Here is a 24,548-nt window from a genome sequence, read left to right as displayed (position 1 = left end):
TCAGCGCCGCGCGGTGCCGGTGCGCAGGCGCGGCCGCGCGCCCGAGGGACGGAGCCGCTGCCGGTTTCCTGCCCGTGAGGGAAGCAAAGGGCAGGGAGGGGCGACAGAGGCACTTACTGATACACGCTCGGGCTTTCAGGTTAATTTATTTTCAGTACCTGTTCTTTGGTACAGGTAACCGCTGGAACATACAAGTATTTTCTGGATGGAAAGTCCCGACTATTTAAAACAGCTTTACAGCACGCAAAAAGCCTCGCTAACAGAATCCTCTACTGTGTCAGTGCAAGTGCTACCAGCAAAGATTCCTGCGATACCTGCGTTCATCAGTATCTTCACTTTGTTGTAACTCATCTTCCTCAGCTGTAATTCGGTGTATTTGAAGAGACTTCAAGGTGTGCTGAACTGATTAAAACATTCAGTGCTCGCCAAAAGAAAGCAAGCTAAACATTCTTCCAGGTCTGATGCTATTAAAAGCCCATTTCTAAAGACGCGCCCGTGTTACAGCTCAAGCAGCTTACTCATTCAGTAAAAAGCACCATTCTCTAAGATCTATATTATATTACAGTCACCATCTTGCAAATGACTACTGAAGTTAAATGCTAGCACTAAAAAAACTTAAAAAAATACAAATCTCTTACTGTCAATCTTTAAGGATTTGTACAGAACATGTAAATAAGAAATCACTTTACTTATGTTAAAGTCATTTTGCAGTTCATTCAGCGCAACCAGGTAGTATTCAGTTGTGTTTGGTTCTTTATGCTTGTGTCCATTTTCAAAACTTCCCGAATGGCCATGGTAGCGTAAGTAGATGGGGGAAGGGAGAACTCCATCTTTAGTGCCCTGAATTTACCATCTATCATAAGGTGTAAGAGAAGACACAAAGCAAGAAAAAGTTGTTAAGGGTTTATGCAATGCTTATTCTGGAAGCCGTCTAAACCGGACACAACCAATCCCCCAACCCTTAAAGCAGAACAACCACCATCCTCACATTCCTATTTACAATCCACACTGAAATTTCATAAAACAACATCTTTATAACATAAGTTTTCTTTGTTTTAAAAGCAAACATTTGTTCTTTCAAAACTGAATTCTAGCCTCTCTTCACTTTTCTGGAAAGCAGTGTAAAAACATTTTGTGACCAGAGTTAAGTATTTGAGTAATCTCTTGTGTTCAGGACAAATAATACAAGCTCAACTGTACAGACAATTTGTGGCTTAATTCCACCTTTGCAAGTTGCAGACATTCACTGCTCAGCATTTCCTCGATTTTACAGATGCCTATAAGAAAATGTAACAGTCAATACTGTTACTGCTGGAAGAATGGCTTGCACCCTTGGGAAATAAGGGCCCTTATTTAGACACCTGGCTTTGGAGATTGTTAATGCCACTGCTTAACAGTCTAGTTAAATGAAAGCTCTTCCTTAAAAGAGCTTTCAATACGCAGCAGTTGAAAGCAACAGCCAGATCAAACTACTGTTTTGAAAACTAGCAAAAATCAACTCACCTGTAGGGAGAACTGGTAATGGTTTTCCTTCCAGTTTATCCAAATCCGTAGTAAATAATGGGATTTTGGGATCATCATATGCAACAACCTCCCTTTATAATATACATAATGTTTATTATCATTATTAATTATTTAGGATAACATGTGGTATTTTATATAAATGTATATTTATTATAATAATACTATTTATTATTATTCCAATTTGCAAGTTAAAACTGAAACGGAGTTGGCATTTATGGCACAATAACTAGTAAAGCTTTATGTAGAAGATGCCTCTGTCTGATGAAGACTATAAAAAAAATAAATTAGTGAGAAGTTTCTTTGCATAACTCATCTGTTTTTCCTCGTGGGCTGTCAGGATTTACAAGAAGGTAAGAATGGTGTCAACACTATGAGAACTTAAGAGAAGCAAAGCCTTTAAATACAGTCATCTACACCTAGAAAGTGCTTAAACATATTCTGCCATTCATTTAACAGAAATTCCATATGCATGGAATTTTTCCATATGTCCCTATTCCATATGTAACAACGAGGCTCAAAAAATAACTGGGAAGTAGATAAGCTTTATCTTAATTAGCAGTGATGTTTCAAGTGTATAAATATTTGTATTGTTGATCTTCCTCCTAAACCCTCTATATTTTTTCTGTGCATCTGTGATCAAGTCTTTCTACACATTTGTACCTGTTTAAAAGGTATTTATTCAGTTGCCATGTGACAACTAGGTTGTATCTCTAACAACAGCGATTTAGTAAGTTTAAGTGATTGATAGGTAATTGAAGACCAACTTTCTCATAGCAAGATTACAAAAAACACTCTGTTTGGAATATTATCTATCATCATTTCAACATAAATAGTTATCTATGAAGTGTTCAAGCCCTTGGCAAGGAGAGTGAACAACTAGACAGACATCTTGATATCTATCACAGAACCAGAGGACCAAGGAAGAAATAAGAGTATAGTTCAACTTCAACTGCGTTAAAAAGGGAAATGAGGGAAATGCAGACTCCTCCCTAGCTATGCTTCCTTTACACAGACGTCCCAAGGAACAGTCTCATGGTTTTCTGTACTTAGTCACTATCTCACATAAACTCTATGCTGTCAATTCAAGTGTAATTTCCTTTACCCTCCTACTCACCAACTGACATTCTGAGGTCGAATGATAATCTTTCTGTATGCTCCAGAAAGTGAGTAATCTCTGATCTTATGCCTCATGTTGTTGATATCAAGATTGTCAGCTACGAGCATTTCCTTGTAGGCCTCGCCAACTGCAAGAGAGGAAAGTATTTACTAGGACAGAGCATAGTGTGGCCAACTGAAACAGCCTGTTTTCATGGGTCATTCCTTCCTTGGCATTTAGTAGTTTTCAGCATATATGGGACAAATGTTACACAGAAGTTTAAAATTACTGCAAATCTTATTATCTACAATGTTTGCTTCTACACCCTGATTAATAGAGGCAATAACCAAGAAAACATCTTATCAAATTAAACTTTCAGCTGAAAACAAAACTTACAAAATATTTTATTGACACTTTATTGCCATCTCATGCATGCTTTACAATTACCTAGACTTCAACAAGACTAATCTCAGGTATATGGGAAAAAAAGAAAAAAAAAAAAGCAAAGGGCCAGACTACCTGCTACTCTCCCTTTGAAAAAGCAGCAGAGTGCACTGAGTTGACAATTTGACAACCAAACACAAGAGCAGTTCAACCTGATATTGAGGAAAACATATTGGGAGACTGGTTTGGCTAAACAGGGAACTAATGACTAACCTATAAGGATACACACAGTAGCTGAAAGCTAGATCCAGCTACAAAGAAGGAATATACCAACGCTGTCCAGGCACATTGGGATGGTGTTAGTACAGCCAAAGCTCAGCTAGAGTTGAATTCAGCAACACACATCAAGAACAAAATGAGTTAAGCTGCGACACAAGGAATGAAAGAAGACAACAAGGAAAATGTTGTCCTGCTATTAACAGGGGCAGCTGGTCTAGTGACAGACCTAAGGCTGATGGTCTCAGTGGTCCTTTTGCCTCAGCCTTGATCAGCAAGGTCTCCCAGGCCTCTCTTCCTAGAGGCAAGGTTCAAGAAAGAGAGGGACTACTGGTAGTGGGAGAAGATGCAGGCTGAGAGAGCTGGCTCATGTCATGGTAACCCTTTCCTCTATTATCTGTGAATGATCATGAATACCAAGTGTTGTACTCAGTTTCAGAAAGAGCAGGGAAGATGATCTAGGAAATTACAGACCAGTCAGACTCACTCTGGTCCCTGGGGAAAAATAATGGAGCTAATTCCCTCTGGGCACACAATGAGTGTGGTTTTAACAAAGGGAGAAAAAGGAAGAAAAAAACCAAAAAAACCCCAAAACACTGAACTTACTGCCTTCTATGATGAAATTACTACACCTGTGAATGAGGGGAGAGCAGTGACTGTTGCCTTTAGCAAGGCTGTCAACATATTCCCACAGCATCCTTGTATCCAAGGTTAGAATGTTACAGTGGGTGGGCTGCTGTGCAGGTAAGAACTGTCTGGCTCATCATGTCAAAAGATAGTCACTATAGGTTTAAGCTCTACCTAGAAGCAGAATTCTTCAAGGAACTGGAATATGTCCTGTTAAACACTGTTATCAGCATACATGGAGAAAAGCTGGAATTCACCCCAACAAGTCTGTGGACAAAGCCAAGCTGGGATGGCATTAGATACACGCAAGGACCCGACTGCCCTTCAGAGGGACCTAGGTGTGCTAGAGGAATGGGCCAGGAGGAACCTCATGAAATTCAGTAAGGACAAAGTCCTGTATCTGAGTCTGATTAACTCCTTGCAGTGCTATAGGCTAGGGAGCAACTCTGCTGACAGTTATCAGGGATTCCCAGTGGGAAGGAGACTAAACAGAGCAACCTGGCAGCAACAAAAGGCTGACAGTAATGTATCAGAGATCTGAAATAGTATATTGTTTTAATGGTCACCAAGGCTGTATATATCTCATCTTCCTTTAAAGAACAATCTTAAAGCACACTTACAATTTCCGAGTAAATATATCAGTTAACAGTCAGACTTACTTTTATGCTTTGGATAAATAACATCAAATCCAGGCAATGGCATCACTACATCGTGGATAGTGTAGTTATCAACATCTCCTTCTTCAATATGAACAGCTGTGGCTACAGGCAGGACAGAAAAACGATGAGTTACCAGTATGGATGTCTGTGACAGTTAACATTAGCTAAATTTAAAACAAACGTTTTGATTGAAATAAACGTTCTATGCGAGGGATAACTACCGTCTTTTATCTCCACTTAATAGACATTTCCAAGAAAAGAAGTAACAGCCTTCAAGGCTGTCACAGTTACTGGCACAATCACAGCCTGGCTTCCAGTGACTTAAAGCTGAATGAAGTAAGTAAGGACTGCTAGAGGAACAGACCCCTTACAGGCATCAGGCATACATAAAGGAGAAATACTGTGGGAAATACCAGAGCAAATCCAAGTGAAGAAAGTTTTAACTGAGTGGAGCTTCTGCTTTACAAAGATACTAATGCAATCAAAAGCTTTTATGGTTAAAACATTCATAACATCCCTTCATACTTCTTCATATCCTAACTAGGTTTGAGGTCATTCTTGAGAATAATCAGTCCTCTGTCGTCTCTCTTCCCTGTCCAGTTATTTGGAAAAATGAGCAAACCAAGAGCTCATGGAAGTGCAATACCTAACTTCCAATTCCTTGTAAAATTTGATTAAAAAAGGCCAACAAATTCAGATATCACTGGGCCAAAATGGGAGAGAGCAAAATTATGTAAGCTGTATCAGACAAACATGTGCTATGTGCCTTGTTTTCGCAGGAATTTGAACTACACAGCATCACCAGCTTTGTCTGATTTTACCTCCTTTAAGTATGAGATCTCCTGGTACAGCTCTAAGCCCATATTCTTCTATTCTCTTGCTCACCATATTATTCCACACATAACTCTGGTAGCTATGAATATACATTAAACGATTATTTCTTGGTATCTAAAAGTAAAGAAAAAAAAAGTGAAACACTAGAAAGATGTATTTTTAAGTTTTTTCTCATGATCATAACCAAAAAGGTATATATTTGAAATGTTACCTTATCCAGCAACAAGACTAACACAATTTCTTGGTATACAGATTTGATTTTTGTTCATTATTTGGGAAAAGTGTATGTGAAGAAATAATGCTTTTATACGCTTGAAATCTGTACAAAAAAGAATTGTGCTTAAATTTAGAAAAAAAAAAAACCACACTTTTTTTTTTATTATTCAACAGCTGATCAAACACATGGGGCTATTATAAAACACTGAATTCATACTCAGCCTCCTGAAATCTTAAGTGAACTTTACAGCTGTGAAAGCCCAGTGTTATTCTAATTATCTTCTTCATAAACAAGAAATTATTCCTTGTCTCCTACAATGGGCCCAGTAGTTTGCTGGTGATGGGGTATTTTCTCCAAAGACTTGATCTTGATTACAGCACTTGAAAGTGACAAGTGAATCCATCACCTCTAGACTAGGCTGAGTCATTAGCCCAGAATCAGTTTGATTTATACTCTTAAAGCAACAGAAAAACACTGAAACTGAACTTTTGCAGAGTTCTCAGACCCCTACTATATATTTACTAAGTATAACTGTATTGCTTCCAACATACCAGGAAGATTGTTGTATATGCTGGAAAGCTTATTATGCATACATTAATTACAGATGTCATCAGTTACCATGCAGCAGTACTGCAACCAAAAAGGCAGGATTTTAAACTTAACTTGGCATTCATCAAGCATCTATGAGTCTATTTCAAATTCATCATGATACCATCAAAAGAATGTTTATCGAAGTAAACACCCCCCAGTGCTTTTACACTCACTATGCCAAATGCAGAGATTATGTTCTTCATTCCATACTTTAAGAGTCCACGTAGAAGCTGCCCTTCCACGCACCTTTTTACAGGTAGTTTCTTGAGGGCAGCTGCTGGATCTTTAGTCTTTGCCCATTCCTCTCTGCATTTTACTAAGTATCCCTTTTCAGCTAGAATGAGAATGTAAAATAAAAATATTTTAACTACACACCAAAAAAGCATCCATCTCACCTTTTGTTAAAACAGTTGAAAAATTAAAGTTTCAGTCACAGTAATTACAGAAATGAACAGAATCATAGAACACTTGAGGCTGGAAGGCTTCACATGGAGTCTGAGCAGACTGTAAGCATTCAGGTCCCTTTTCACCCCCACTGCAAAAAAACTGCACAGCAAGGAAAGATAAGCAGAAAGGCAAAGTCTGAAGATTGCTTCTCCATTGCTAAACTGCCTCAAGTTTAGCAGGTGCAAAGCTGTCCTCACAAATGTCTTTTCAAATTAAGGATCAAAATCTAAAATCGTTTTTCCTGAATATACAATTCTTGGAGGAGAAGAGGCAGAAACACTTGATGTATCATTTTTCAGTCCTTACCTCCTGGTCGTGGTTTTAATATCAAATCCATTACTTCATTCCAATTGTTCTGCAGAATAGCTCTAAGATTCAAACAGGAAAGTGTATTAAGATCTAACTAAATATATTTTAAGGGGATTTACCAACTTATCAAAAAAATAAGTATTTGTGTTTAGACTTATGCAATATTAAAAGTAGTGCTCTTATGCAAGATAACTGCTAAAGCATGCTCAGAAACCAGATCTTTCTTGAATCTAAAATTAAAACTGGTATGTGCAATATGCCAGAAAAACGTTCCCAAAAATACATTAAGTTACACAGGGATAGGGATAAGAATAAAATTTAAAAAAAAAAAAACAGAAAAGGAGGGGAATGAAAGCAACACATACCTGCCAATTTGATAAGTAGGAACAGCTGTGGTTCCAAATCTTTGCATTCCATAGTAATTAATAAATCCAATTTCCCTGAGAGAGTGCATTGCTTGCTCTATCTGGTCATCAGTTCCTGTTATGTTTCTAGTATTAAAAAAAAAAGTTAAAGACAGATTATTAAGAGCTTATGCTATTTTGTGATGCTCATAATATTGAAGCTTAACATCAATATTATATAGCATATATCAAATTCAACAGACTCCTGCCAATAAGATTTCTGTTTTGTAACCCAAGTTGCACTGATATCTCTTACCTATTTAAAGAAAAGAAATTCTAACAGAACTGTCTTAAAACATACTAACATACTACCTGAGAACAACAGTGAAATGGTTCCCTTGTAATTCTCCTAATTTCAGTGGATGGTTCTTGTAACTGAAATTTCCTAATTTGAAGTTCATCAAACATTTATTCAAATGAGCAAGTCTTTGTGCAGTGATTCTGAAAAGAAACAGAAAACAGTGACCAACATATGCTTAGAAAAGCAGATAAATACAGAAATGCTAGCATTACAAAACAAAAAGCAGCGAGCCCCATTCCCCAATTTTCTACTGCTGCCTTTTAAAAATATTTTAATGAAACAGCTGAAAGAAAACATCAGGTAGTTCTTAAGGCTACTCATACAAGAGAAAATAGCACTGTCTTTTCACATCTATGTTACAACACGAACTCCAAAAAAAGTATGTTGCAATATCAACGCATAGTGTACCCCACAAGCTGAACTCTGCTTTATCTGATTAACTGCTCCATGAATGCTGTTAGCACAGTATCAGCTCCAGTTACCTAAGTCATCAACACAGAGTTAAGTAAAATTAGGCACTGTGTACACTTGATGCAGATGAAGGAACATGGAATCCAATCTGTCACTGATATCCGTTGTTTTTGTTGCTAGTATTTTTGGAAGCATATCCTGTTCTTTGCATTACTGAGCTGCTCTTGGACCCTTCTGCTAAAATTTATACCGGGATAGAGGAGTTTATGAACTAGCATGGTCAGCATACTAAGCTCAGAGGGGGCTGATTAGCTGGCAGTATCTCCTGTCCTGTTCGGGAGAGTTGGGTGCTGTGGCACTACTGAACAGACACCACACATCAATACACTCCCCCCAGTCCATGCTTGCTCCACACTGGAGCTCTTGGGCACAATATTTAAAGTGATCATGTTAAAAAGTAAACAGAACAGCACCTGAGATGGCTACACCACAGGTTTGGTTATCTGTCATCACTTTGCAAGCCTGCCTTGCAGCAACAAGAATCAGGGGCTTCTCACGATTCACAGATCAGCATCTCCTTTTACGTGTGCAAATATATGCATGTCCAAAACAACAGGAGGAAATATATCAACAATTAAGTAGTGGGTTCCCTCCTTTTAATAAGGATTTCATCAAACTTCTGGCTCTCAAACCACGGAATTCCTCACTTGAGTGTGGTTTTCAAAAAGTTGTAAATAGTAGTGCAGGCAGAATATTCCAACTTGCTAAACTGATATTGTAATATATGACTGGGAGACATCTGTCATTCTCAGTTATGGGTGTAATGCTTATTTAAAGTGTCCAGAAACCATATAATTATCTTGGAATATGACAACATAAATTTTATTTTCTCTTAGTAGGTGACTTAAGGGAATAGGTTTAGATAGGAAAAATTCCTCCTAATTTTTTGCCCTTCTGGCTACTCACAGATGAGCAAAGGCAGTGGTTTAGCCTTCTCTGGAGCTGTTCAGAGAGTTCAGTGAGAAAGAAAATAGGATTCCAGCTGGAGAAAGGGGGAAACAAAAGTCAGGAAAGAAATGGGACATAATTTTCACCATGTCATTCTGCTTTTCTGCTGTTGCATGGGATCCATGCAGCATGAGAGCACATAGGCAATGTGTCCCACTGCTTCAGCAAATACACATATCCAGCCTATGACTCAGAAAATACTGATGATCACCATGGAACAAAAAAGAATTATGGTATCTTCATTAATACCTGTGCTTTACAAGATCAGGACCCAAATCTGCCATTTGTTCACTGAGTCCTTAAGGTATTTAGCAAGATATTCAAGCTGTCACAGCAGCAGTGCACATACTCCAGGGTATACTTTTACTTACCTGAGAACAGCGATCTCTTGAACAGTTATAGCCCTTTTATCTTTAGTTCCCATGTAGGAAAATATGTTTGGCTTCACTCTTAAAAGCAACAGTAACAAATATTATGTATATTAAAACAGCAACAGATCAAACATAATTTTTAGCATAATTACCTAGAATTATTAATCTTCTATAGTAAAAATATACCTACATTCCCCAGAACTAGGCTACAATTTGACAGATGTGTGACATTTTCTAGTCTCATCTATGAGTACATAAAACAAAGGGAAACTTCTGTTTTAATTATATGTAGACAAATTCACTTTTACCACAACAGTGCTTTGAAAATATGAGCTTTGAAGTACTTCTTCATATACATTCACTTAATGTACAAATGCACAGCCACCACTAAGTTCACTAAAAAAAAAAAATTCATGTCCACTTCTTCCCTAAACTTCTAACACCACCTCTGTTTGAATACTATGCCTGCACATTATGTGAGAGTATGAGAAGTTAATTTAAAATTTGATCCATTTATTTCCTTGAGAGGAAAATTTCTTTTTCACTTTGGACTTTATAGCCTGTGTTATACAAGGAGTATTTTCAGTTATTCCAGCTATGGGCACCAGGGGGTAGCAGGATTGCCATTACACATAGTTTTCTACCTAACTATGCTCCTGCCATTCTGTTCTCAAATACAAATATAAAGTGGCATAACAGTTATAATCTAGATTACAAACATTTTTTTGAGGGCAGGAAGAGGCCAAAGGAAAAGGAGAAGTGGAGAAGTTTCCCTACCAGTAGATCACTGAACTGACCCAATTTTAAAATTGCCCTTCCTCTGCAATTCACTGTGTTCATGTCACGCCTTGGCCAATCTTTTTGTTTCTGCACTTGATGGGGTGAAAGGAACTAAGCCTGTGTTGCCATGGAGAAATTAATACACAGAACAACAGTTTATCAAGTGTAACTGCTTAGGAACTGATCAGCATATTATCACAACAATAACTAACAGGTTCATAACATACTTGCATATATTCACAAACTGGAAAAAAACTGGTTTTTAATTCAGGTTACACATATTGAGGTTTTGAGCTGCCAAGCCTCTCTCAGATCAGCCAACGTCAATTGTGGGCTTTTTCCACTGAAGCAGCCGAGTAGTCTCTTAAAATTCTTAGGCTCACTTTGTTCCATTCTCACCTCCCTACAAAACCTTTCAGTTTCAAATTTGACATTCTAAAATAACTTTTTATTTTAAACACTGTCTACAAATTAGGCAATAGCAATCACTTGTGTTGCTCTTACATAATTCTGAAGCATAACATTTACAGTAACATCAAACATACAGGGCTGCCAGACTGGCATAAACATCAGCCTTACCTTAAAAATTTGGATAGGACATTAATGGCATCCATAGTGTCTTTGTTCTCCTTGTACAGTACAAAATGGCAGTAGCTTCCCCTAGATTTTGGCCATGAGTGTTTTCTTGGATCTTTAAAAGCAAAAAGGTTAGTGTCATTTTTTTAAAAAAATTAATTAATATATTTGCCATTGCAGCTGCATTTAAAACAAATATGCAAGAGTCAATTTCTGCTAATTTCCATCTGCTTTAAAAAAAAATGAAAAGAGTTAATTACTGACAGCAAAAGCTGTAAAGCACAATGAAAAATACCTCCCCTTCCAGTGGGCTGTAAACTTCTCTTTAATCAGCTCTGTCACCTAGAAAATCCTGAATGAAATAGCAACACTTCCCTTGTCATGGAATTATCTAAAAATATATCCTAGTCATTTAACTGCCATATCACCTGATTAAATTTCTTAAAAACATTATCATTACACTGATTTTCAGCAGTAGCAGCCACTCCACATTTCATCTAGTGCCTTCTATAATCAATAGTTGAGGACCATTGGAAGCCTGTTTGTAGGAAGACTACAATTATTATTTATAGTATGGTCATATTCTTTATTTCTGTAGGATTTTTTCTATGTGTCATGCAAAAGCATGAATTGTATCTCTACAAAAGCCTAAAAAAGTACACTCAAAAGATTACTGTAAGGTGATTTTTTTTTTTTTAATCCTATGGGAGAGAGAGATCTGGCACATGAGAGACACTAACAAGGCTGATACTGTGCCGTGCCTAGAGAAGGCTGGAGGGTGAGATAACTTCAGCTCCCACAGACTAACAACTGATGTACAGTTCTGTGCAATTATTTGGCACTTTCCAGAGAAGAAAACTGTCGATGATTTGTCAAGCTTCTGCTGCACAATAAAGCCTCCAGAGATAAAACTTTCCTTTTATAATAACCCACCGTTAATGGCATTATTGGGAAGGGGGACTGATTCTACACAGGTTTAGCAACCAGTTTTGAGGTGCTTTATCAATTCTTTGCTTTATAAGAACAAACTAAGAATCTGTTTTGTTTTAAATAAGAAGTCCCTTATCTCTTGGCAACCACAAAGCAGACTTTCCTGGTTTTGTACAAAAAGGTTACAAGCATCTTTCAAAACAGCAAAAGCTAACTGAAAAAGCAAGCCCTATTTCAATATATAAACACCAATGCAGGAACACTTCTTGAGAAATTTTGCTCTTTTTGTTCACATTAGTTTGATAAAGGCCAGATACCCCCCCGACAGTAAATACGTTTAATTCTTCCTTATCTTTTTTTTTATTTGAGAAGCTGGCATCCATACACACACTTCTGCAAAAATAATTTTGGATGCTACAGTGTAAAATGCTATTTGTAGAGTTTTCGATCAGTTAGAATTCCTGCACCACTTGCCTTGCACCATCAGTTTCTAAGCAAAACCCTCTTCCCACAGAGTTTCCCAGGTCCTAAACGGAGCAGTACGGTCCAAAGCCTGTTAAGAGACCTCACACCTCTGCTGGTCTCCCATTCTGAGCCACCACTGCTCTTAAGCACTATCAATGAAACCTGCAGTCAGCTGGAAGAGCATCCTCCTCCTCCACGAAGCTCTTGGCTATTAGAAGGGAAGAGGGGAAAGACTGAGCTCAATTCACAAGGAAAGCCTTCTCCAGCTGGAATCGTTCTTTAAATTGAACTAATTCATCATCACACGGTCATTTCAACACACTTAAAAAAGTGAGCCCTAATCTGGTCTAGACTATAGAGGTTCTATAGATACTATGCATATCAATGGGCTCCTCATGCTTTGGCATCATAGCCATGTGCCTATCCAACAGAGGGTACAGCTACAGTCCTGATATTTAACCATTCCTCACCCAATACTTCAAAGTATTCAACTGGGTAGATGGACCAACAGGACAGTTTGCAGTCCTTATTGCTGTGTTTCAGTCATGTTACATTTTTGACAGTAAATCTATATTTCCAAGCCCTTTTTCCAAACCTTTTGCTGAAACTTGAGGGCTGGAAGCTCATTTTTAATATCAGGATGTATGATATATACTTTTAAAGTTGTATAAAGACAGATAGCAGTGTCTGAAATATAGGCTGAAGGGCAAAGGCCTGGCTTACTGAAATCTATGGAAAATTTACCACAGTTGTCAAACAGTACTGTCAAAATTGGTAATTCACATCCCTTATTACTGGTAGACTTTCTCTGCACCAAACGACTACTGCCTATACTGCACTACAAAAAAGAGATAGAACAAGCCCAATGCTTGGCTGTTTCAGGGAATTTTAAGCATTATTTTTGTGTAGGGATTTTTAAGGAATTGTTACCAGTTTGGCCAGTCCTGTTGCTATTTAGGAGGTCATAATGGTTGGCATTTCATTTCTGTTAGCATGAAATGTCAACATCTCTTACCTGTTGCAGTTCTGACCTCTGTCCCAATGCAGAGCATAAAGAGCACAAAAGAGTAGCATTTAATTTTTAGACTGTCAAAGTGTTTTTAGAAGTGAACATGCAGGTTTATGGTTATGGGATTATTTATGCTTCAGGGAGCATCCAATAGTTAGGTGGTGGATGACAGCAATTTAGACAGTTATGCAATGGAATCGTGCAGAGGGAAACAGTGAACATATGGAAAGCTTCAATCAGAGATGCAACAAACTTAATTTGTGGACAATGATGAAACAACAGTTTACTGACAACTTAGTAAGACAGTATTTTAAGTATTTTGGGTGTAAACTTACTATGGACACCAAGCAGCTTCTGATTTTACATTTTAGGAAGCATGTTTGGGAACCTTTCACATTATCAACAAAAGTAATCAGATATTTCAGCTAATATTCGAAAATTCTACACTTCTGAATTATTTCTTGCCTGGGGAGCCCACTCAGGACTAAGACATATTTGTGGCTATGTAAACACAAAAGATAAATATAATCCTGGCTAAAAAGAACCTGCACTCTTCAATCTTACATCCATAAACATTTACACACACTCACTGAAACTGCACACATCTCCACCAACATGCACAGGTGTCTGAAGCATCCACAGCTCAGGAATCCAGGTTTAGATAGATGATGCTTCTCTGCATCACAAGATGGTGCTCCAGATAGTGTTTTAATCCTAGAGACACACCACTACATTCTTTTCAGCATATTTCAAATACTTGAATTCTTTCATACAGTATCTCTTAAATCAGACCGGTCAGCTTAACACCAACCACTCGACTGTAACAACGGTTAAAGAATAGAAGCAGCAGAAGGAAATGGTGGAGGTAAAACTGTTACAAATCAACAGAGAACAAAACTGGCTTAGGAGAATTTTGTGCTGGTAAGTATCCATACTCCATGCATAAAGCATGCAAACATACACATTTTCTAGACACAGTTAAGTAAGAGACAAACACATTATAAATGGACCCATAAAAGTACAACATTCCTGTAGTTGCACAGAACAAGCCTTAAAAAAATAACTAAATTGAATATGGATATGATTTTGTTTCCAATTTTAAACTTTTCTAGCTCCTTATCCTTTCTCCTTCATCTTTAAAATCCAAGGATTAGATTTACATACTGTCATTTGTAGTAGGCTGAAATGACACAGGAAAGCAACCAATTTAAACCAAACTTTATCTACATGCAGAATGGTGCACATTTAACAAAAGGTATTAATCTTCTAAACTTACAACAGCAACAAATTAGTAGTAACATTAAAAAAATGTAGAACACATTAGTTTATCCCCAGTAACCAAAGCAGTATTTGCAAGATTAAGGTGGATAGTACTTAATTTTGAAAATCCTTCATTATTTTGACTATTCCAAAAGAGTAAATGTGATTTATAATTAATAAAGACATATTTCTGCAAATATAATTAGCCTTGGAAACAGAGATCATGGTAAATATACTACGTTTATATAAAACTATAACTTTGGGAAAACAAATAGGTGTTTGTCTCTATTCAAGTCATTGAGAATTTTGTCATGAATTTTCAAGACAGTCAAGATTACACCGACTGTCAGTGTAATGTACACATTCCAACTACAACCTCGTACTCCCACTGCAAACTTAAACATCCAGGTAAGTTCATGAAACCTAAGTTCAAAAAATACTGAAAATTAAGCCCCTTTTGCCTATTCCTATTGAAATAGCAGGAGATGTTCTCACTTCTGACATGGTTGTACTGGATTAGTTATTTGGAAAGAAAAACAAGTAGAAATTTAAATTTGAAACGTTTCTTGTGTTCCTAGTCATTTTAGATGCACAGCATCGGTTGCAACAAGGAAAAAGCAAAGCCAGACTACATAAGAAGTATGCTCCACTTGAAGTACTTACTAACAATTCTTATTTTCAGGATAATTTTAGCATTTACTTTACCCAACTGCTGTGATACTGAAACTCACTTGCCAGGGCTTTTTTCCCAGCAGCATGATAAGCAATAATGTATTTCTTTCCATCTCTATCTTCTGTTTTAGTCTCCAGTCCTGGAAACAAGGACTTCACAGCCTGGTGGATGACTGTTCTTTTTTCTTTGGTATCTTCAATCACCTGTGTTAACACACATAGATGCAGAAACCAAATAAATTAATACAGAAGGGGAAGGATTCTCTTGGAGTTAAATTTTGCATGCTTAAAGAAAACCTACCAAATAACAATAAATACTGAATAGGTATACTTTTAAAAGTCTGGCCTACTTAAAATTAGTTTGAAAAATAATAAATAACTCTGTTGCAAACTTCAGTCTCAACACTCACAGAAGAAAACTCTCAAGATTTATTCCTGTCTTCTGCACTTAATAAAATTCCCTCTTCTAAAGAAAACTCCAGCAAAACAAATTTTTTCTATATGCTTTAAAGGAAAAAAAAATAGCTAGATAAGATTATTTGGTGTGAATGCTTATTTGAAACTACCAGATCTAATCCTACTCATCTTTGTGTCCCAAATTTAGCTCAACAGTTATTCTTCAAGTACATGGAATATTTGGATGTTTAAAAATACTAAGGTTTTAATTTCATTTTGTACCTTCTTATCTTTCTTGTTACAGAAGACCATATTTATCTTCTTTTCTATTAAATCACTAAACACTGACCTTGAAAACAGTGTTTCATCAGCATGGATGTTTTATTTAAACCTTGTTACTCTATAAAACAATACTAGACAGAAAACCAAAATATTGCAAGCAGGAATTAAAACCTGCATTTAAGTTCTGTGTTCAATACCACCAAAATCAAAATGACAACTCAAATGCATGAATTTGAGTAAATCTGTGAGACTTTACAGAATTAAACTCTTAAACTGGAAACAGTTTGGTATTGCCTCCTGCATCCTGTTCAAACTGCTCTTACAGATTACATGCACTAGAAAGCACGTACCTTCCACTCATTCCCTCTCATACTCCCTCTGCCCTCACCCCCAAAGTTCATATAATTTATTAATTTTACCTCTATGGCAACACTAGTTTCCTTATTCTTAAAAAGCTGGAGCTCCTCTAAACGCTGCTTGTCTTCATCTGACAAAACTGTAAATGTTTCTTCTGATGGGTCCTAATGCATATTCGGGAGGAAAAAAAAACATCCAGTAACCCTCATGGAACAACTTTCTGTATTTTAATGTTCTTGCTCAAGGAGCTTTAAGAAGCATAACCATTACCAAATCTTTTACCTCAAAATTTACCTCATCATCCACTGGAACAGAAAAGTCATCTAAATGGCTCACACGTCCATCTTTGCCTATTTCATGGACAACAAAGTCCGAGTATCTGATAGGAAGAAACATGCATTACATTTTAATAAAAATAAAAATCCCACATCACAAGAAGTCCTTTCCCGAGAAGCAGTTTGTTAGCAGAATTCACTGAAGAATTCTGAATTCACATAAGTCAGTTCACATAAAAGAAACCTAAACCATGGGAAAGCTGTACCTATTCCCACCCCCCAGACAGATACCATGAGAACACACATCTAAACACAGCAGACTTCTCTGCACATCACCAAACACCTGCTGTAGTTATTCTGAGTCATTTTCTCACTAGCTTGCAGAGATCACTAATGCATATCCTCAATCCCAGTCATTACTGACAATTAAGACTCTATTGCATTGCCACGGTGTGAACATGAATGCATTAACTCCATTGTTTCAAGTAACCTGCAGGATAAAGTGCCACTTTTTAGCTACTCTAAGGAAGGCAGGACAAATTCAGCTTTGTTCATATAGTCAGTTATAGAGATCATTCAAATAAAGTTAGTCTGCATTCTCTACGACAGCAACAAAGAATTGGACGTTTCTGATCGAGTCATTTATGTTCTGTAATAAAAACATGATTTTTAAGTAGCATTTGCTTGCAATGGAAAAAAGAAAAACAATTCTTATTCTATGAATGTTGAAAGATGAATGAAACTTCACCATGGGAATGTTTCTACTGTACCTTCCCCAAGCCCCCATTTGCCATCCCTCTGTGCAGCTGTACATTGTACTGGTAGAATTCTTTCCTGAGGAGCATTATGTGTCCTCTCTCTTACTCTCTGTAGCTGTCTAGACATACTAGTGACTAGTACCATAAAAATGCCAGGACTGATTTAATAATAGGTGTTATAAACTAGGATCAAAAAATAACCACAAGCCCACGAATTTTCTACCATCCAGCTACCTTTGGCCAATCAAAACTGGCAGATTTCCCAGAAGATTCAGCATAGACTGTGTTCCCTAGTGAAGGATTATGCTAGCTGCTTAATGCTCCACACATAAAGATTAAATATGTACATAATATGTACATATCATTTTATTATGTAAAATGACCTATATATTAAGCCAGTATTTAAAAACAGGGACTTTTCAGTGTGTAAACAAAGCATCCTTAAATGCTTTGCTAAGGCCAGAAAACAATGATTCCCACTTCAGTGAGTTTTTGTATTTGCATTCTGTTTTATTCAAAGCTGTTCTTTAATTTAAAAAACTTAGAAGCTTCATAAAGAAAAAGCTACTAAAACCCAAATATTTCACTAAATATATAACGTGTATATATAACAACTTCTGCACCCTGAATTACAGAATTCCCATTTATGTTTTGCAAATGACATTAGAACTGATCAGATAATAATTTAAAGCCTAATGGACCATTTGGTAAAAAATTTGTTTAAAGACATTAGCACAAAACAGTCAGGCCAAAGCAAAGAAGAACCAAAGAGGGATGGTTTCAATGCTGTTCTCCAGTGCCTCTAGTATCAGCAGTGAGGAGTGATACAAAAGGTGGGTGTACTGCATAAGGTTTTATGTATGCTGTACTCTGTGAGCTGCTGCCAGAGCACAAGGCAAACAGCAAAGGTCAGTGTAATCATGTATTTCTACTTATGAACAGCTTCCTTCTTCAGAGCTCCATTTGACAGGAAAATAAAAAAAAACAACCCACAATCTAGAAAAGTCCCAAATTAAACCTTTCTTTCAGTTGCAGCACTAGATAAAAAGTAATGAACCTCTCTAGTGGCCACACACAATCCATTTGCATCCTGTGAATCAGAAAAGGAAAATGGAGAACTACAACTGCATTACACAAGGAATTAACACATATAATAAGACAAAGAGTTACCTCTCTTTTAAGATTCCAGAAAACCCTTTATGAGAGCTAACAAATTTAGTTATGCCAACATCGCTTTCTGTCAGTCCATGCTTCATCATGTCTGCAAAGCTCTCTGGATCTCCATCTTCATCACTATCCTCTAGTTCTTCTTCTTCCTGCTCCTCACTTTCCTCATTGGGAATTATTTCATTTTTCATGTCCTCAGGTGGTTCTGTTACAGTCTCAATACTCTGCCCAGAGTCATTCCCTGTCTTAGATTTCTCCAAGATCTTCTGTCTTTTGATTTCATCTGCATTAGCCACATCATCCTCAGAGCGAGGACGTTTCAAGGACACACTATTCATTTCTACAGTTTCCATGTTTAAGGCACAGTATAGGATAGAAAGCCCTGAGGAGGAAGAAGAATGGTTTATTTCTTGTCTGCTTAAGAGCAGTATCAATACACAGCCTCTTCACTCCAAGGACTCTGCCCCCTGCAATGGTTCAGAAAAACTACATAACTTTCTGCATTTTTAAGTTAAACATCAAGTAAATATTCCAAACAGCTAGAAGCAATATGTACTTGGGAAGAGAGAAGGGAGATGTTACGGGGACTTAATACCCACCCAAAGCACCATGCATGCTGGGCTACAGCACAGCAGGATTCAGTACTGCACTGACCATTTACCACCATCGTCACTCTTGCCAGCCCTTACCATAGCTGCATCCAGTCCTGTGCACACACAGGCTCTGCTATCAACAGCAATGTAGTGCCCAAGAAACATTTTGTTACCAAGCCTTCTGTTAAACATGACTATTCTCAATTATTCCATTTTCTATCAAGATTCCATCTTCCAAGGACTGAGTGACGATGGCTCGATTCCCCCAACTATGAAATATCATTGCTTCCTTTTCTATGTTCTTCCAACACACACAATACCACAGGGAACTCAAGGTGGCAGCAATTCAGCCCAAAAGATAAGAGGGATGAGATACCAAAATCACTAAATGAGTGGGACAAACAAAACAACAAGGAAGTGAAATGATCTCTAAGAAGAACATGACTACTCACGCTGGTGGAACAAAGTTCTGACTCTTCCCTAGCAACTTGAGCTGCCACCTTTGTATCAGCAGAACTAGCACCTTCAGATCTGAAAAACAGAGAAAAAGTAACTCTGAGAAACTTTTAGTCAAAAAAAAAAAAAGCCTACAAAAACCTGTCAAATGTGATCACGACAGAAACCAGCTGTCCCTGACCCAGGTTGCACAGCTACTCAGATGGACTCGTTAGTAAAAAATACAATGGTAAGTGTTACCAGCCTAGTGACACAACACATTATTGCTTTTTAGCAAGCTAGAGGAGAGAACTTTGGTTTTATTTCTATGTTTATGAAAGGAAGTTGGAGTTCCAACTAATTAGGCAAGGACAGGACCCTTTTTCCAGCATCGCCCAACTGGCACACCAGCTGTACCGGGGACAAAGTGCAGGATTTGGTAGCAGGGGAGGAGGCCATCAAGTGCCCTGTGCTGATGTGCCAGTTCCAACTGGAGCCATAAAACCACCACTTGCCATCCTCCAACTCATCAGATGAACACATGGTGCCTCTGCTCCAGCTTATTTAAGAAAGGGAGGATCTGCCAGTGGCAGAAATGCAAAAGAAAGCACAGGAGGAGGCACACAACAGTGCTAAAAAAGGCACAGGGAAGGGGACAACCACTGGGGTTGGAGATGCACTCTTGGAAGAAGGCTCTACACACCAGAGCCAGGACATGCCTGATGGGACTGTGGCCTGTGGAGGTACTCAAACTGTGATAGGGACACACCTGTAGAGAGGCCCTCATGGGAAGAAATGGGAAAGGAATGAGCAGTAGAAAGAAACCTCCATGTACCAACCCCAACCTCCGGCACTACCACTGCCTTGTGCAAGGTTCAGAGCTTAACCTGAGGGGTTAAGGAGTGAAGGAGAGGAAAGGAGTTATCCTCAGGTGTTTGTTTAAGTGGTGGTTTTCTTTGTATCTCACTAGCCAATAGGTGATTAAAAGTTTATGTTAACAAGTAATAAATTAAATTAAATTTCCATGTCAAGTCAGTTTTGCCCACAACAACCAAGTTTCTAAATTAATAGGATTCAGCTGTTACTGAGAAATTAATCTAGGCACAAAGCAGTATTTCAGAGCTACATATATCATCCTGTATTATTTGTCCAGCCACTAGATAGCATATTCTATTTAAGTGGTATGTTTTTAAAGGAAGACTCATTACTAACTCGATAATCAGCATGTGCTGGGTTGGTAACTAATTGTTACCAGTAAGCTGTTAGCCACTGCTGACTTCATGGCCTGGACTTTCCATTGTAGAGATCACAAACTTAGGGTAAGGAGGGAGGAGCAACTGTTTCAGAAACACCTGAAATGTTTTGCTCAAATAAAGAGCTGAAAACGGATGCTACACAAAAAAATGAACAAAAGGGAAAGAGGGAGAAACTTATAAAAATAAGTGTATGTATTGCCTAACAAGTGACAAGACACACAGAGAAGAAAGCAGAACAATTAGCAAATCAGTGTACCTTCAAGCTGAAAGCACCAATTTTACTGTATCCACAAATAAAAACAAAAGTGCATAGAACCCTTCTTTAAAAGGAACAAAAAATAAAATCATAGCCGAGAGAAGCAGTTCACCATCATTACCAGATTCTTCTCCTGTGTACTGAGATCTACAGAGCCCGGGTTATAAAGCACTGAAGAGTAAAAGGCTTCTAGATGGCTTCTGAATGTCTTCACATGGCGAACAAAACAGTGAAATCCTCTGAGACACCTGCCAAAAGCAGTAACAAGAGAAATCTCATGTTCCTAAAATAAAACTGTAATATCTAGTTATTGAATTGTACAAACTGTTAGATGAATTCAATGTTGGGCACAAATACTCCACATAACTGTCACATGCAGACTATTCTCACAGCAGAGCAATGACTCACATACTACCAAGTACTATCCTGTGCCAAACGGCAGCCATCATCTGGGATAATTTCTGCAGGGTAATTATTTGAAGGAGCAAGTTGAAGTGAGCGGGGCACACACTGCCTCGCTTGTGCAGATCGCTGCTGAGAGGCGCCTATTATTTTCTGACAGCTGCTCAACTGCCTCGGTCCTTTTCCCAACAAACAGGTGTTTCCATAAAAGCCAGAATCTGCATAAACAGCAACTCCGCAGCAATTTCAATGTTTTAGCAGAGACTGAATTTACTACTACAAATAAGAGACTCGATTCTCCTCCCCAGGCGGGAATGGTGTGGTACCTGCCCGGCAGGCACGGCGGGCGGGGGACACACACTAAATAACAGAGCCGGAGCACGCCAGCGCTGGGCACGGAGCTGGCTGCTCATGAGATGAGGCACGTGGGATTAAAAGGCGACCGGAGAGAGGGCGCGATGATGCAGCAGCAACAGCGCCCGAAGGCCAACCCTCGGGGCGGGGGCAGCGGGCAGGGAGCGGGCCAGGAGGGCTGCCGGAGCCCCGCGGGCCGGGCCGGGCCGCAGCAGCGCTCGGGGCGCCGCGCCGGAAGAGCCGCTGCCAGCGCCGGGGCTGCCGGGGCGCGGGGGCCGGAGCAAGCGCAGCCGCGGGGTCCCGGCACGGCGCGGGGAAAGCCCGGGGAAAGCCCGGCGCGACCGGGGGCGAAGTTGCCCCGAGGCGGAGCCCCCCCGGCCGGGGGCCGGGAGCGGACAGGCGGCCCCGCCGCAGAGCCCTGCGCGGCCGCGGCTGCCGGGGCAGAGCGCGGCTCCGCCCGCCGCCAGGCAGGAGCCGCGGAGGGGGAGCCACTTACCCGCACGCCGGCTCGGGAGGACGGGCCGGGCGTCAGGACGGCGGGGAGGGAGGGAGGGAGGGAGGGGAGGAAGGAGAGAGGGAGGCGGAGGCGGCGGGGACGAGCCCGCCCCAGCTCCGCGTGTGCGGAGGCGGCCCCGGCGTGTGCCCGCCCCGCCGCCCCACGGCGGTCGCGGAGCCCGCGGGAAGGAGGTGGTACCTGGCGAGGGGCTGCTCGTGTCCGCGCCTCCGTGCTCGGCTTCCTGCGGAGCGTCTGGGGGAAGCAGATGGGAATTTACAGGAGAACTGCAACTCTGCAGAAAAAAAAGTTTAATTTCCAAAATGCGGCTGTAGCCAAACCAAGGAGTCGTGTAAGCGACATGGTGGCTTTCCTGAGCTCCCCTGGCATCCGAAACACGCTGCGCTGATTGAGCATTAAGTCCCACGACGAGGGCATGTTCGAGTACCATTTCAAAACCTACACGGTAGCTATGCAAATCACACTACCATTTTAAAGCTAAATAAAACCAGGCCAGATCTGTGCTATGAGTCTTTTCTGACATAGTCAGAATGTCATCTTCTATCCTCCTTTCTATTTTAAGCAGTGGTGCAAAGAATGTATTTTCATTGACTTCAGCACGTAGATTTGTCCTTATTTTTAAGACCCTTTGTGTCATCTTCTGATCCTAGCCTGCCTCAGACTTCCTCTTTGCCGGGCTATTAACACCAGTATTTAGTGTCTCATGCTTCTCATTCTTTAGTTGTATTGTATTCGCACTCTTTTTACGTGATGAGGCTTACAACTGTCCACCCTTCACACTTGGAATTTAAATAACCCACTAGATACCAGTGAGGGTATCAGGAATGGGTTTAGTGCACTCCTGTGAACAGGTCAACAGTGGACTGGAAACAGCAATGGATTTTACTGATAACAAGGCAGATTATGGCACTTCTGAAGACTGTGGCATCACTAAGGAAGCCAGAGCTGGAACTACTATTGCCCAACTCCCAGGCTGTCTGGGTGGCAGGAGCAGCACAGAAAGAGCTACGTGTCATTTGAAGATTGCTGTCATTTGGCCAGTTGCTATGGCTCTGGTATGTTGAAAAGTAATTCCTTCACTTCTTCCAGGCAAAGACATCTCACTCAAAATGTCTGGCTGGGGGAAACCTTCAGCAAGACTTGTACCATGCATCAGTCCAACTTGCTTTGTCATGTAACTTTTTGCTTCTTCTATCTTGTGTGGGAGAATGTCCCTAAAATACTTCTTTTTCCTCCTCCAAATTCCTACATTCAGTACCTCCCTGTCTACAAAACCCTTGTCAGTAATTAAGTAGCTTGTATGTTACAGCTGTGCTTGGTATGATAATTACCCTTCTGTTAGTTCTCCCTGTTGACTGTGTTCATCTATCATCCATTACTGTCAGCTCAGATAGAATTTGGAGTGGTATGAAGTACCTCATACACTGAAGAACCAGCATTTTGAAGGACCTGCAGATGCTACTACAAGGTAAATAGCTAATATAATCATTCCTCTGCATTACCTGAATTTTCTAATATATTCAGCAAAGTTTATTACTCCTTTCTCAATACCAGTAAGCATTCTCTGACATATTAAAGAAATGTTTGTCTACATCTGAGAATCTACAGACAAAATCCTTGAGACCATCCTTCCTATGGTTCAGGGGCTGGAAGGAGGGAATCTCTAGTTCAGTTTCTGAGACAAAACTGAGCTATTCTGGCAAGTAGAGACCATCAGTACTTAAAATATGGTTTGCTCAGTCACCTTCTGTTACAGTCTATCTGTACATGGTTTCCAAGTGTGAGCTGGCAAAGGGCATCACCACTTTCTCTTTCCATTAGTCAAGTGCTCCTTTTACGTACAGAACTATAGTCTAAAATGTAATAAGAAAATAATGATATGACTGCAATTGTAGCTTGATTTTTTTCCTTATGATTGGTTTAACAATTAAAAAAACCTTTTATTATAAATGGTCTAAAATACCCATTGGGTGGTATAATTTAAAAATTTTTTCAATATGAATTAAAATGTGAGTATCAGTTTGTTCCCACAGAAACTTTATTTAATGTAACCTAAAGGAAGTTTGTTTGGGGGAAAAAAAAATATGACTGACCATAGTTATAGTCTGTAATAAGTTTATAATGTCTTCCTTCTCTCAGGTTCCCCAGAAGGGAAAATCAGGATAGCACATCTTGGCAGATGGAAGCATAAATCTGGCAAGGAAGAGAACACAAGTGAGAAGCATGTTGAGTCAGTCTCCTCCAAAGATGCTCGTTAAAAACCCAAAGGTACAAAATTGACCTGTTCCCAGTTCGTAGAAAAAAACTAATAAAATAGAGCAGCAATAACTGCACTCACTCTTCTTCAGTGTT

At 39.3% G+C, this 24,548-nt stretch overlaps 1 protein-coding gene across 3 annotated transcripts; it reads right to left on the bottom strand.

Moving 5' to 3' along the window:
* Positions 1-129: 129 nt before the first annotated feature.
* On the bottom strand, positions 130-22,258 carry PUS7 (pseudouridine synthase 7). 3 transcript variants are annotated; one of them, XM_051805132.1, is made up of 18 exons: positions 22,179-22,258; positions 21,048-21,174; positions 19,432-19,510; positions 18,390-18,768; positions 16,469-16,565; positions 16,249-16,350; positions 15,211-15,355; positions 10,819-10,930; positions 9,460-9,537; positions 7,681-7,809; positions 7,330-7,455; positions 6,962-7,023; positions 6,382-6,542; positions 5,388-5,514; positions 4,567-4,668; positions 2,639-2,768; positions 1,504-1,595; positions 130-853 (listed from the first exon to the last, which is right to left on the bottom strand). In XM_051805132.1, exons 4-18 carry the CDS (start codon positions 18,737-18,739, stop codon positions 717-719), a joined length of 1,950 nt encoding a protein of 649 aa, XP_051661092.1. In that variant the 5' UTR covers positions 18,740-18,768; positions 19,432-19,510; positions 21,048-21,174; positions 22,179-22,258; the 3' UTR covers positions 130-716. The 3 variants fall into 3 exon arrangements, with proteins under 3 accessions (XP_051661092.1, XP_051661094.1, XP_051661093.1); XM_051805134.1 differs by having other exon boundaries at positions 16,481-16,565; XM_051805133.1 differs by lacking the exon at positions 22,179-22,258 and adding an exon at positions 21,655-21,674.
* Between the last annotated feature and the right edge of the window lie 2,290 nt (positions 22,259-24,548).

Source organism: Manacus candei, unplaced genomic scaffold (assembly GCF_025592945.1).
Source record: "Manacus candei isolate 608988 ecotype Guabito, Panama unplaced genomic scaffold, ASM2559294v1 h1tg000063l, whole genome shotgun sequence".
Taxonomy (NCBI): Eukaryota; Metazoa; Chordata; class Aves; order Passeriformes; family Pipridae; genus Manacus; species Manacus candei.
Note: the sequence above shows the minus strand (reverse complement) of the source record. Positions and strands in the feature narration are given on the sequence as shown.

Bases quoted from the DNA above. Each gene is read 5' to 3' on its own strand.
- PUS7 (XM_051805132.1), bottom strand. From the start codon at position 18,739: ATGGAAACTGTAGAAATGAATAGTGTGTCCTTGAAACGTCCTCGCTCT. The intron at 16,351-16,468 runs GTAAAAGATTTG...AATATGCATTAG, and splicing joins ATGATGAGGTAAATTTTGAG to GACCCATCAGAAGAAACATT. The intron at 7,456-7,680 runs GTAGTATGTTAG...TTTTAATACTAG, and splicing joins CATTTCACTGTTGTTCTCAG to AAACATAACAGGAACTGATG.